Genomic DNA, 14,501 nt, shown 5'->3' on the forward strand with positions numbered 1-14,501 from the left:
ATGCGTTGCGATGCTACGCATTGTGAGCTTGTAGATCTGCTATTTTCAAAAGATTTGTTTACATTCGAAAACTTGTTAAATGAGACATTCTGCATAATGAGTACTCTACTTTTGGTACTTTAAGTACATTTTGATACCAATACTTTTGCACTTTTACTCAAGTAAATTTTGAATTCCGGACTTTTACTTGTAACAGAGTATTTCTACATTGCAGTAGTGATACTTTTACTTAAGTAAACATTTTGAGTACTTTTTCCACCACTGCAAGACAGACAATACCGTTTGGCTTTATTTATATCTATTCATTTATTATTTACCCGTATGGCTTTAAGTGGTGCATAATAGCTACGCCTGACCTCATTGGCTGGATGTAATACCACCAGCCAATCACGTCCGTTGATCTAAAGAAGCCAAATCGCAACAGGACCGCCTACTTTGCCCACGCACTACCGTCGCAAAATGTTTACGAAGTGAACTGAGATGAGATGATGAGGTCAGTTTACGTTTGGCATTAGCGCTGCAATGAGATAAAAGGTTGCAGGTTTTATGGATATTTTTGAGGTATGTGACATTTAATTACGCCTGTGTATTACGCTATTGTAATGGAGCACAGGACATGTTTTATAAGCTACCGCAGAACCTAATAATATGACTCGATTTGACCAACACACTTCAGTGTGAGCTTGCAATGTCTGCTGGCACAAAACGCACTGCAGTAACGTGATACTCTGCAGTCATTAATGACATGTTGCTGTTATCCAGTTATGGAAAAATCACATTTGTCCGTTGTTGATGGTGGCAAGACCGTTAAGTGCCATTCACACTGAAGCACTATCTATATCGTTCACCATTGTATATTTGTAATAGTTGGTGTGAACTCTGCCATCCACTTGACTGTTTTTTAAAACTATATTTGTATAGTTATATAGTGCTCAGTGTGAATGGCCCTTACTCGTTGGTAAACGACGAGGAAAACATATTTGCAAATTCTTAGCCAAGACACGAATCAATCTCAATGGGACAACACCATCATTCAAAACAAGTGCATCTGTCTCCGGAGCATTCGCCCTGTCTTGTTCTACTAACTTATGCTGTAGACTAAAACATTTTCTATAATGCCCTCATAATTCTACTATTATAATGATTCTAATTATAAACATAATAATAATATTAATAACTACTATAAATTATTATACACTATCTTCTTCATTATGTGACTGAATGACCAATGCATTGTCACACTCACACTGACATCACTAAAAGTGATGTCAGTGTGATGTCATTGGCTCACTGCATTTAAACCTGTCTACCTTTAATCAGTCAATGCAATGACTAGTCAATAAAACAATTTGGAACTGTAATCCATTGTGTGCATATCTACTTTTCATCCTCAGAACCTGCTTTAGAGAATGGATCCTGTAGTGCTGAGCTACGGAGACACCCTCCTGCGTCGCTCTGATGTGGCTTTACTTGAGGGACCTCTCTGGCTCAATGACCAGGTGATTGGCTTCACTTTTGAATATTTTGCAGCAGCCCGTTTCAAAGACCTGGGTGAAACCTCCGTTTTCATCAGTCCAGAGGTCACCCAGTTCATCAAGTGTGCTTCCTGCCCAGAGGAGCTAGCGATCTTCCTTGAGCCGCTGGAACTGGCTTCCCGCCAGTGGGTCTTCCTGGCCGTTAATAATAACTCAAACCAGAATGCCGGTGGCACCCACTGGAGCTTGTTGCTGTACTGCCACAACACTGCCCAGTTCTCCCACTATGACTCATTGGCATGTGGTGGTAACTCGCCGCATGCCAGGCGCATTGCTAACAAGCTAGAGCCTTTTCTGGGGACTAGCAGAAAAGTGCTCTTTGTGGAGGAGCCCTGCCCATCTCAGCAGAACAGCTATGACTGTGGCATGTATGTCATTTGTAATGCTGAGGCCTTGTGTGAGAGAGTGAGGGTACAGGGCCCGCCACGTCTCCCTGTGGAAACCATCACCCCAGCCTACATCACGAAGAAGAAGGCTGACTGGTGCAGACTAATCCAGAGACTGTCCAAAGATTGACCTCTCCTGCTCTCTTATGTAGCACAATTAGCTTCACACACACAAATATATGCAGAACAGCTATCAGGCCGCACATATCTACAGATGAAGCCTATATGAATGCACACAGTCTAATACAGCATATAACAAGATTGGCCAACATCATAGGGGGGGGAAAGTTACAAATTGAAGCAATGTTGCAAATCTTTCATGCTTGATTAGACAAATTGTCATGTTTATCCACATCACAGTATGTAACGAATGCACCAGCATGCCTGTGAATGTATTCCCATTCTATTCAATAATACTGGGGAATGCATAATAATTTTGGAATTCTTTTTTTCATCAAATTTTTTCCCAATTTAGTCATCATGCCAATTCCCCCCCATAAGAAATGTTTACATACATTTTTGCTCAGGGTCATTTTGAATGAGCTAGAAGTAATTGACATAAAGAATGTTTATCTCTGACAGCGTTTATTTTGTAAAATAAAATAGCATTTATTGCAAGAATTTGCAACTATATTGTTTAATTCATTATTTGTTCATGCTTTGTTTTTGTGAGTAAATAAAATCCCTGGTCTACTTTTTGTTGCATAATCTTCTGTCACATTTTCATCTCGTTTCTCTTTGCAATGGCCCTGCTGGTTTTATGGTGCTTGGACAAGCTCACAAGGTATATACAGTATGTCTATGAGAAAGCATACGTTCTGAGGGAAAATTGAAATGTGTTCTATTCTCGCTCTAAAGGAAAAAACAAAATATTAAAGGGGGTTTAAGTTATGTGTTTTGCTGTAAAAGAAAAGAAGAAAAAAAATCTGTCTGGGGTTAATCTCACAACCACTGCACCGATCAGTAAGCACTTTTCTTGTGCACTTCTTAACAATGTTTTGAAACTGTACTGAAATATATGAATTTTATAATGTATAAGACAATGGTGCTGTGATCAGGCTGAAATTACGCCTTGCCCAAATTTGGAGTCGCAGACAAATAAGAAACAAGTGATGTCACAGGCTGGGCACATGAAGTCCGAGATCCAGCCATTTCTATGTAGATCTGCAAGTACACACATCAGTGTTTAGTAGTATGAAAGACATTTACAAAACAGCCATATATATATATATATATATATATATATATATATATATATATATATATATATATATATATATATATATATATATATGTATATGTATATGTGTATATATATATAAAATATATATGTATATGTGTATATATATATAAAATATATTGTACTAGATAAAGATTATAACTGTAAAACTATTACATTTTAAACAAAATTGTCATAGTAATGTACTTTGGACAATTTCCAGTATCTGATACTGTACAAGTCTTAACCTATAATAACGGTACAGTTGGCATTGACATTCAATTTCATAATGGCCACAGATGAGATCCCTAATAGCAGAGACTGCAAAATGTCAGCCCGAACGATTTAAAACTCCAGAAATACCCAGGATCAAGCTCCTAGCTATTCCTTCCTTACAACTCAACTCAGAGGCAGAATGTAACATGTGATATATTTATAGACACGTTTACTAAACTTGCACTCACACATTTTCTTCTTTTGCCCCATTTTAAACTAATTTTGGAAGTCATTGCAGAAGATATTTTTTTAAGATTTTAAATTTGAAATCTGTAAGCATTATTCTGGGAAAATCACCGCTAGAGCTAACACAAGAAATAGATAAATACTTCTATAGACTCCTTTTAGAACTACAGCCCTAAAGCAAGTAACTAGGAACTGGCTAAAACCTTCAAGTCCACTGCTCAAAAAATGGAAAGAAACAATAAACGAAATATCGGAAATAGAGAGAATTCAAAACGATGAGCCCGAGTTTAATAGAAGATCTTTTATTTAAATTAAAAAAAAGCCATTTAGGAAAAACGCAGTCAGAACTGACATAAAAATAGAGACAACTAACTGTTCGCAAAATAGAGGACACACATACCATTCCCCCCACCCCTTATTTTTATACATTTTTTATTTGTTTATTTCTGTCTTAGATTTAGATTTGTGTAATTATGTTTTTTAGTTTACTGCATTTTAATTTGGTGTGTAACACTGGGTGTATATAAAAAGAAAAAGACAAGAAAAACGAAACAATAAGATATAGCAAGAAGATGCGTAAATAACATGAAATGTAATATGAACAAATTGCAATAAAAGTATTACAAAAAAGTGTTACTAAACTTTATCAGTGGGAGCACAACTTATGTTTTCAATGGGGACACTCATGTAGAAAAGCCTTGCTGAACGCATCCAGGCCTATAGGGAGGTGACCATGACATTCTACAGAAGCCTTATATTTACCTCTTGAGGATGGACTTACATAGTCCACCCTCTCCCTCTCTTCTTTAAGACTACAAAGTTAAAGGGCAAGACCACTTTGGTAGAGGTTTGGGTTGTGTAGTTACCTTGCCATGATGTAACTCCAAAGGTGGGCAAGAAATAAAAAATAATTGCTCCATTGATTAGAAATTGATAATTCAAAATATGCTCCTCATTGACTTACATTGTACGGTAAAACTGCTCTCAAAGTCACTCTTTTAGCACAAAAACGAACGCAAACAAAGTTGATTCAGACAATGTATAACATCACCAAACCCAGTACTGTTTTTTTTTTTAAATAAAAATGTCAACTTCCGGTTGATTTTGCCATTTTTAATAAGTAGAAAACCCGGACTGGATCGGCGGATCCGGATCCAGATCTTCAAATAGTAAAATCAACAGGAATTTGACATTTTTATTAAAAAAACAAACAGTACTGGGTTTGGTGATGCTCTATATTGTCTGAATCAGCTATGTTTGGGTTCATTTATGTGCTAAAAGAGTGACTTTGAGAGCTGTTTTACCATACAATGTAAGTCAATGAGGAGCATATTTTGAATTATCAATTTCTAATCAATGGCGCAATTATTTTTGATTTCTTGCCCACCTTTGGAGTTACATCATGGCAAGGTAACTACACAACCCAAACCTCTACTAAAGTGGTCTTACCCTTTAAATATGGGTTGTTAATCAAACACTGAAAGTATACAAATGATTATGATTATTATTTTGTATGATTTAAGGTTCAAGAGTTATAGGCCAAAACCTGAAGCGGCCTGTTCTAGTGTACCATGAGGCACTAGAACACTTTGGGATAGAAGTTATTTCTTGGCCTACTGGGATGGGAGTGTGCGTGCAAAGTTTCATGCTGATCAGTCTAGCAGTGCCAGAGAATAGCTGCTCACAGACAGGCAGGCAAACAAACACATGGACGGACTGGGGCAAAAACATAATCCACGCCCCCAGGCCTGGCAGAGATAATAACACACAGTAATCAAGAAGCAAAAATAAAATGGTAGAGAGCAAGATAATGCAGGATACATTGGAATGCTACATGACTGGATGCATGATGGAAAATCTGAGATAATTGATAGATGGAAAGACAGAGATGGAGAGAACAAAGGTGAAACATATTTGTGCCAAGGCATAATGTAACACATACATTTGTCATCAAGGTTAATTCACCACAGGACTAGCATTTATACCAGCAGTGCACTTGAAGTTAGTAAAGAGAGAGGACTTACCGCCCTTTCTGGCAGAAAGCCCTGCACTGCTCTTAAATTTACGCTGTTTGGACTGATTCCACCCGCCAGACTGCTTCCTTTGGCATCCTGCGCTCATCTGCATCCCAAGGTCATATTTCACCAGGAGCACCAAGTCAGACAAGCTATTGAGGTTTACTGTTATCCTCATAAAGTACCGGAGCACTTCCCACCCTGAAAGCACTTGTCATTAGTGTGATAGAGCTTAGGGAAAAGGAGTAACATTAAAGGAGTCAGATTTGTCTTCAAATTATCATTTAACACATTTAAAGGGTAAATACAATGAAACCAACCTTGACTGTCAGTGACTTGTAACCTTCACCCAGGTTGATTTTACAATTTAAAAGTTATTGTTATGCTATGTATTATAACTGAGATGGATAAAACGAAACTATATTATATCTTGAGCTCTCTGGCCTTGACTCTTTGGCATACCAATGACTATAAACAGATCAACTGCTTGATATTTGCTGGATAATGATATGCCCTCTTTTTCTGATTTGTTTCATTTTAAATATATGTCCAAAAAATTGCTAATTTACAGTGATAATATGACTGAGAAACCAAGTGCTACAACAATGCATGTCATGTGTCCATTTTTGAGGACACCAGAGTGAATCACAGGTTGGAAATGTTCTGCATCCCATAGGATAAGAATGGAGTAGTTATGTGTATTCCAAAACCGCAGAGATACAGCCTAGTTCCCAGTGAAACTGAATACCTCATTAGACTGTTTGTTACTATGCTTTATTTAGTTGTCAAGTACTTTTGCACATCTGGAATGTATTTGTTCTTTGCATTTAACCCATCCTAACTGAGGAGCAGTGGGTAGCCACTGAGCAGCACCCGGGGAGCTCCTGCTTGTATGTCTTTTGGTGTAGGTAGGAGGAAACCGGAGCACCTGGAGGAACTCCCAAACTCCACACAGAAGAGCCCCCAGTTGGGTTTGAACCCAGTACATCCTTGCTGTGACTGTGGGTCACCATGCCACACGTGTCCCAATCAGTCTCCAAGTTAAAAAAAGATTCAGAAAACTGAAACAATTCATATAATTTATGTTCAAATGTACAGGCATACACAGACACATGGCACACACATGAATGCATACACACATATAGACTCTAACTCTCTACTGTTCCCGAATGTGTTGTTGTCTCCGCCAGGCCGAAAGGCATGGCGAGAGAGTATGTTTTCGCCCCTGTCCGTCCGTCCGTCCGTGTGTCCTATATTTCTGTGTGTTAGCAGCTAATCTCTGGCACCGTTGGCCCGGTCGCTCCGAAACTGTGCACACACACTCCCTGGATGCCAATTCAGAACCTCTGCCCCAATTTTTATAGCGCCACCAGGAGGCCGATTTGTGCAAAACCCTTTTTTTTTTACATTACTCCTACAGATTTTATCCAAACGTCATGCAAATCGGTATACAGTATCTCTATAGTCATGTGATCAACACAAATCTGTCCGATTTCCCAGATTCCATCCTCATTGCCTATGGTTGGCTTCCAAAGTTTGCAGGATTGGTCAGTTTTGAACAAAAAGCCTCAAACTATGCACGCAGCTTGCGATTTCCGTGAATTTTCACACGCACATTCCCACTAGTCCGAGGAAGAAATGCCACCCTTTTCACATTGGCCTGTTATAGCGCCACCAGCAGGTCTAATTTAGCAAAACACATTTTTGGAACAAAATGCCTCAAATCATGAATGCAGTGTCTGATTGCCGTGAAAGACCTAAGAATAAATGGCACCCTTTTCACATTGGCCTATTATAGCGCCATCAGGAGGCCACAATAACGTACCTGACCTGGCGGAGACCTGTGCTCCGAGGAGCACTTTTTCTAGTTTGTAATGTATTGCAGCAGTGGGAGACAAGTTTTCCCTTTCAGTGTCTCAGGTGGTTCATATTTACTCCTCACAGGGGCCCTCTGGTCTGGATGTATGTATCATATGTACTGCGCACGCACGCACACACACACACACACACACACACACACACACACACACACACACACACACACACACACACACACACACACACACACACACACACACACACACACACACACACACACACACACACACACACACACACACACACACAGTAACGTGAACCTATTACTGTTTCTAACCCCCTGTTTCTAACGTCTGTTTTTGGGCTATAACAACGCCATGCCCTGTCTGAACACATCTGAAACCAACTACAACAACATGGAACTATTTTAGCTCCATTTACACCAACATGCATGCAAATCAGATTGATTAGCACATCCTGGTCTGTAGTACTTCCAGGTGTGCATTGTGGCATACCCTCATAGTTCACTGGATTTAACTAGGTCATGTTCATAGGACAACAACCTGAAAGAAGAACAATGCCTCAGTTCACAATAGACTATTGGTGCCAATTGTACAAATACAATTTGTACATTTCCATTTGAAACAAGCAAAACGCAGACACAATAGGATATAATAAAGTTAATTAGAAAGGTTATGTGTTGTAAACACAATAATAAAAAACATGAATAGTTTACATTATTTATTAAATTTAATTCAGCAAATGTCATTTGGTGTTTATTTATTTTATCCAAAATCATTTGCACATTTGTATTATTTGTGCCCCTGCAGTGGAGCTAAAACATGCAGTACAGTATGTAGGACTGGACTGTTCTGCCAGAAGTGCAGTACAATATGTAGGACTGGACCGCTCTGCACAGAGCTGCAGTACAGTATGTAGGACCACTCTACACAGAGCTGCAGGACAATATGTAGGACCACTCTACACAGAGCTGCAGGACAATATGTAGGACCACTCTACACAGAGCTGCAGGACAGAATGTGGGACTTCTCTGCATATACAGTATTCTTGAGAACATTCAAAAGGGTATAATTCCACTCTTGTGAATGAATGAATACCAAAATGGAAGTGATGCAACACAGATATATATAGTCTAAAATAATGATTAATTAAAATGCACCACTCTATGGTCTGTCCAAATGGGAATACCTGGGCTAATGTAGGAATCAGTTAATATCTTCTTGAAAAATAAAGTAAAATGGCTTATTATTATTTACCATGGAATTATGTCAGTGGACTACTTCTACTAACTTAACAATCATCATTCTCCTTCACACACTGGTGAGAGCAGGGTCATCAGGAGAACATTCCAAGACAGACAATATGGCTCCCTGATGGTATGGGCTAAGTCATAGCCTGTCTGGCCATCTGCTTTGACCTGACCCCAGCATATCTGAAACAAAAATGGACTGCCGTCCCACATACATGCATGTACGCACACACACACACACACACACACACACACACACACACACATACAAATGGTCATTCAAAGGCAGTTAGTGGCTTTTAAGGGCACCCTGCCCTTAAAAAAAGAAGAATAGCTTATTATGAGTACTCACACAAAGTTATTATTAGTTGTTGTTCGGGTATTTGCGAATACCATTTGCACATACAGTCCTGGTTTCAAATTACAGGGCTAAATAACAAATAAGTAGTAATGAAATTATAAAACGCAATCTCTAGTCTGTGCACAGAGAGAGAGAGAGAGAGAGAGAGAGAGAGAGAGAGAGAGAGAGAGAGAGAGAGAGAGAGAGAGAGAGAGAGAGAGAGATGAACAGAGTAAGATAAAAGCACTCAAATTCTGATCTGATGGTTTTATATTCAGTTCATATTCATATCCTGAATTGGGTGAATGGATCTTGTCCCTTCAGTATTTAGTATATTTAGGTAGTTAGCAAGGAGAATTTCTACCATAGTATAGGATAGTGTCAGGGCATGACCTCTTGGCCCTCCAAACCAGGTGTCTTCCTGTTGGGCTACACCCCCTCTGTGGTAACTAAACTGCAATCTGTCAATCACCTGTTCTGTAACCCCCCCCCCCCAACACACACACATTACGGTCATTTATCCACTTTTATCCGAAGCAACTTACAATAAGTGCATTCAACATAGGTAAGCAAGAAAACTACTAATCACCGGAAGTCTTAAGTGCATTCTCTTCTAAAACAAGCAACTCACTCTCTCTCTCTCTCACACACACACACACACACACACACACACACACACACACACACACACACACACACACACACACACACACACACACACACACACACACACACACACACACACACACACACACACACACACACACACACACAGCATCTGCAGTGGTCATATCATTTTTCGTCTACCAACAGCTGTAGGGGTGCAATAGATAAATTCAGCCACTAGATGTCGCAGTATACTTGACTACAGCAAATCACTACACCTGGTGTATAAAGGTCAATTACACAACAGGTTAGGGCAAATTCTGGGGTATATTCAAGGAGGGTATATTCGCCTAATAATTGGCCAATTTGGCCCCTCTCCAGAGCGGCGCTATTTCTGCTGCTTCATTCAATATCTGGTATATATATATATTTTTTTTTTTTTCTCTCGTCATACCAGTAACCTGAAAGCTGATTGTATGACATTCTGTATAGTAGTGTGTATATCTGCCTGCCTCTTATATTTCATCATGATTTGTGTGCATGGGGTCCTCATCTTAAACAAGCGTAATGCTTAATGAGGGTTTCCAGTTTAGTAGACCTTGTATTGTGAATTTGTACTTCCATGTACTGTTATGTACTGTCATGTACTATTCTCATGTCTTTCTAAATAAACTACATCAATCAATCAAAAAGTCACTTCCACCGGCTTAGTAGGCTGCAGACTGCAGGTGTAATGCAGGTTATCAGCAGTGTTTAAGCGGCCAGGTCTATGAAAACAAGCCCAAAAGAAGCAACTGGGCTAAGTGTTACCACTTTACATCAGCTAGCAGATCTACAAGCTCACATTGCGTAGCTTGTAGAGCAAAACTATTGGGCTAAAAATTAAACAAATTGAATATTCTTGACACATTTTAAAAACACAAATCTTGTATGGGGCCCCAGGCACAAACGATTTTCAGATGGGGGTCAGCGGACAACAGGGCCGGATCTAGGCATAGGCAAGGGGGGCAATGCCCCCCCAAATGCCCTGACTGCCCCCCCCCCAAAAAAAAGATTTAAATAAAAAATAAAATAAATATATTTTTTGGGGGGGCTTGTGAAAGTTACATTTATGGTGTGTGTGATATGAAATGTGAGCTTACCATAATCAAAGTAATCATATTCCATCATGCATCATTGCGCAATTCAAATAATTCTCCGCCCTGATTTGCCATGGACAGTGCTGCCAGATATTGCGAGAGAAAGAAGCCTAGGAAAACAAGCCCAAAAGAAGAAAAGTAGGCGGAAAAAACATTTTAAAAAAAATCGCAGATAGTGATATAATCTTTCAGGTTGTGATACAAGGATGAAATTTGGCACACATACTCTATAAGGGCCGATCTTATGGAAATGACACTGGCGACTCAAAAATCCAAGATGGCGACCATTTTTTTCAAGATGGCCACCACCATGAAGCAGATGGTGATATAATCTTTCAGGTTTGCACAACCAGGGCACAATGGGGGCATTGGCACTGGATGAATGATCGGGCTAGGTGTAGGTCACCCGAACCTAGTTGTATCCCATACCTGAATGTGCAGTATCACTTTGATTAAGTTGGTAAAAGGATAGCCCCTCTGCCTTAATCAGAAATCAATCCACCAAAAAATGGCAAACGCAAATCCAATGTTAGCCAACAGGCAAACTGATTGGAAGAAATGTTGTCTTTGTCAGATAAACAAAAATAATGATGACCTAGTATCACCACCAACCCATCATGTTCCTCAACATGATGGCTACACCATGCTTGCCACCAATGTTCCACTCTTTCGTGAGATCAATCAAATGCCAATGATCCTGAACCCAGCCAGGCTGGATGAAGGTGGTGGCATAGAAGCTACTTTGAGAAGAAACCAGGCCAAGTATCACACAAGTTGTCAACTAATGTTCAACAACACCAAATTAGATTGTGCGAGGAAGCGACAGTCAGATGCTCAAAGTAGTGAAATAGATGAAGGCCACAAAAACCGCCGTAGAACCAGTCATGATAGTCTGGCTTGCATATTTTGTGATAAAATATCCCCTGAATCTGACCTAAGACAGGTAATGAATGACAATGAACCTGAACAACAGACTACATGAATGTGCCCAGACACTACATGATGGCAAACTATTGACTAAACAGAGTGGTGGCGATGCCATAGCACAGGAGCTGAAATACCACTGTGCATGTCTTTCTGGTCACTACAACAGAGAGAGATCCCACCTAAAAATGCCCTTAAAAAAAGAGTCATCTGAGAGTGAACGAGAACCAGACATGCTTCCCCTGGTTCTCTCAGAACTGGTCAACTACATTGTAGAATCCAGTCTCAGTTCCGATGGTCCTGCTTCCGTCTCGCAGATATGAGCAACCTGTGCCAGCAGCGTCTGGAGCAACTGGGTGTAACCTCACCTACTGTCAACTCTACCAGACTAAAGGAAAAACTAATGGCAGAGATCTCTGAACTTAAGCCTGACAGAAATGGCAGAGATGTGTTCCTGACTTTTGAGGTAGACGTAGGATTGGCTCTCTCTCAAGCCACTGAAGCTGCTGAAATCTCAGAGGCACTTACCATGGCCAAGGCTGCAAAAATCAATGAAAATCAAAAAATAAAATAAAGACTATATCACTATCTGCTCTGCTAAGGTGGTGGCCATTTTTAAACAAATGGTTGCCATCTTGGATTTTTGAGTGGCCAGTGCCTTTTTCCATAAGAGTGGCCCTTAGAGTTTGTGTGCCAAATTTCATCCTTGTATCACAACCTGAAAGATCAAATCACTATCTGCTCCGCTGAGGTGGTGGCCATCTTGAAAAAAATGGTCGCCATCTTGGATTTTTGAGTGGCCACTCTTATTTTCCATAAGAGTAGCCCTTACAGAGTATATGTGTCAAATTTCATCCTTGTATCACAACCTGAAAGATTATATCACTATCTGCCATCTTGGACTTTCAGTAGGCTAACGGGTTTTATCAAAACAGTACTACCCAAGGAGTATGTGTACCAATTTTGGCGCTTGTATCCGGAAGTGAACGATTATTTCACTTATCTGCCCCACTATCGGTCCCAGCCTCACTCATCTGCCCAGAGCCATAAAGTGAGTTCTGACACTAGCGTGGACTCCCATTGTAAGAATGGAATGCATGCGGAAGTGCTCTGTCTATCTCAATCATAGATTGTATAAAATCTCAATGAGATAGTTCCAATGTTTGGAACTATAGCCCATAGGAGCCCGCTTTGCGGCGAGATCAAAGCGTGTCATTACTCTCTTTTCTACACTCTGTCGATCCCCACCTCCCCGTATTCCCTACCTGGCCAGGGGCGTGGGCATGAATTAGTTGAATAATACACAAGCCGTCTCTATGCATGTCTAGGTCTAGATGGCTCCTTGCTCCTAAACGGACTGAGATTATGTAGCTGACATCTGCCTGTTATCTGGACTTTGTGGAGCAGGCAGGCACAGGCCAAGATTGGTCTTAGGCTAAAGTAAATGGCAACAAAATCAAGGTTATAAACATCCTCCCGGACCATCCACCACTAAAAAAACAGGAGGTACTGTGCTGAAAGAAGTCAATTACTTAAAATACCTGGGCTCATAAGTCAACTCGTCAGCGCAAGACCTTTACGTGAGAAAGGAGCTCGCATGGAGGGCCCTGAATGGCATGGCCAGTGTCCCAGCATAATTATCAAGCTTAGCTCAGCTTCTCTGCAACTGTGTAATTTTAACAAAATTGGGTCCACTCACAGAGTTATAATCCTATGGTTATAATGGGTCCACGTGGATCGAGGACTTCTTCATGTGTTTCTTGTTGGCGGCCTATCAGAGGCAGGCGGGGCGTTTCCATGGGCGGGTCTTTGCGTAACTTGTTTGCACTATGGATATACGCATCCAGCATATGGCAAGAGTCATCTATGACATATTCGGGCAGTTTCAGCCCAATTCTGCCTAATTACCTTTGACTTCCAGTATTAAATTATAGTTTTAAATATAAATATTGTTTTTTATTTATTTTTTAATTAACAGTGCAGCCATACTAACTGCTGAAGTGTTAAACATTCACTTCCCAATGCAAACCATCAATACATTTTACCATCTCATTCATATAGACACAATACAGGTAGTTTGTTTATTACACACTTTCAGACAAATGTGTCCATGTTATACAGCTGTAATGTACAATTGAATCATCTGAGAATGTTGGACAAGTGGCAAAAGTCCAATTAAAGCTATTCTCAACTTCTACCATAGTACAACATGCTTCTGTCTATTTTGCAGTCTGAGGTTTATAGTATCACAACTATTCTCAACATAATACAACTTTATGTTTTTCTTTCCACATAGGCTTTAAAAGTCCATTGAGATATTTGTGCAGGAAGTCTGATTCTGCTCACAATTCGGAATTCCCATAAAGTACCAGTATCAGGGCAGTGTTTGTGATGTGAGTGGGCAGAGTGAACCGGGAAATGATGGTCTTGAACAGGACATCTGATTACATTTGGCAATGAGTTAGAAAAATGCTGAAAACTAGATAAACATCTTTATCTTCTATTTGTGCAAATACAATTAAGTTCAGTTGAACTCAGTGGAGATCTCATGTAAATTCAAATATACACCACATTTTCTGATACAGATATATTCATGTTCTCAGAAACAACCATAACCTGTTCTCTGGCATCTTTTCACAGTAAAGTCCTGGGTGTCAAAGTATCTAAACACACTCAGAGTAAAATGAACACTTTGCTGTGTTGTGTTAATTTGAAATGTGTTCAATAAACACAACCTGAGCACTCCTTTCATACAGTTCTAGATCCAGCAAAACACATCTTTCAACA

The 14,501-nt window shown here is 39.9% G+C and overlaps 1 protein-coding gene across 1 annotated transcript; it reads left to right on the forward strand.

The window, feature by feature from the left end:
* Positions 1-448: 448 nt before the first annotated feature.
* senp8 (SUMO peptidase family member, NEDD8 specific) lies at positions 449-2,615 on the forward strand. The gene is made up of 2 exons (XM_080426267.1): positions 449-561; positions 1,395-2,615. The coding sequence occupies exon 2, from the start codon at positions 1,410-1,412 to the stop codon at positions 2,049-2,051; it is 642 nt and encodes a 213-aa protein (XP_080282393.1). The 5' UTR covers positions 449-561; positions 1,395-1,409; the 3' UTR covers positions 2,052-2,615.
* Positions 2,616-14,501: the final 11,886 nt, after the last annotated feature.

This window comes from Gymnoscopelus braueri, assembly GCF_963280865.1.
Source record: "Gymnoscopelus braueri genome assembly, chromosome: 1".
Classification (NCBI taxonomy): Eukaryota; Metazoa; Chordata; class Actinopteri; order Myctophiformes; family Myctophidae; genus Gymnoscopelus; species Gymnoscopelus braueri.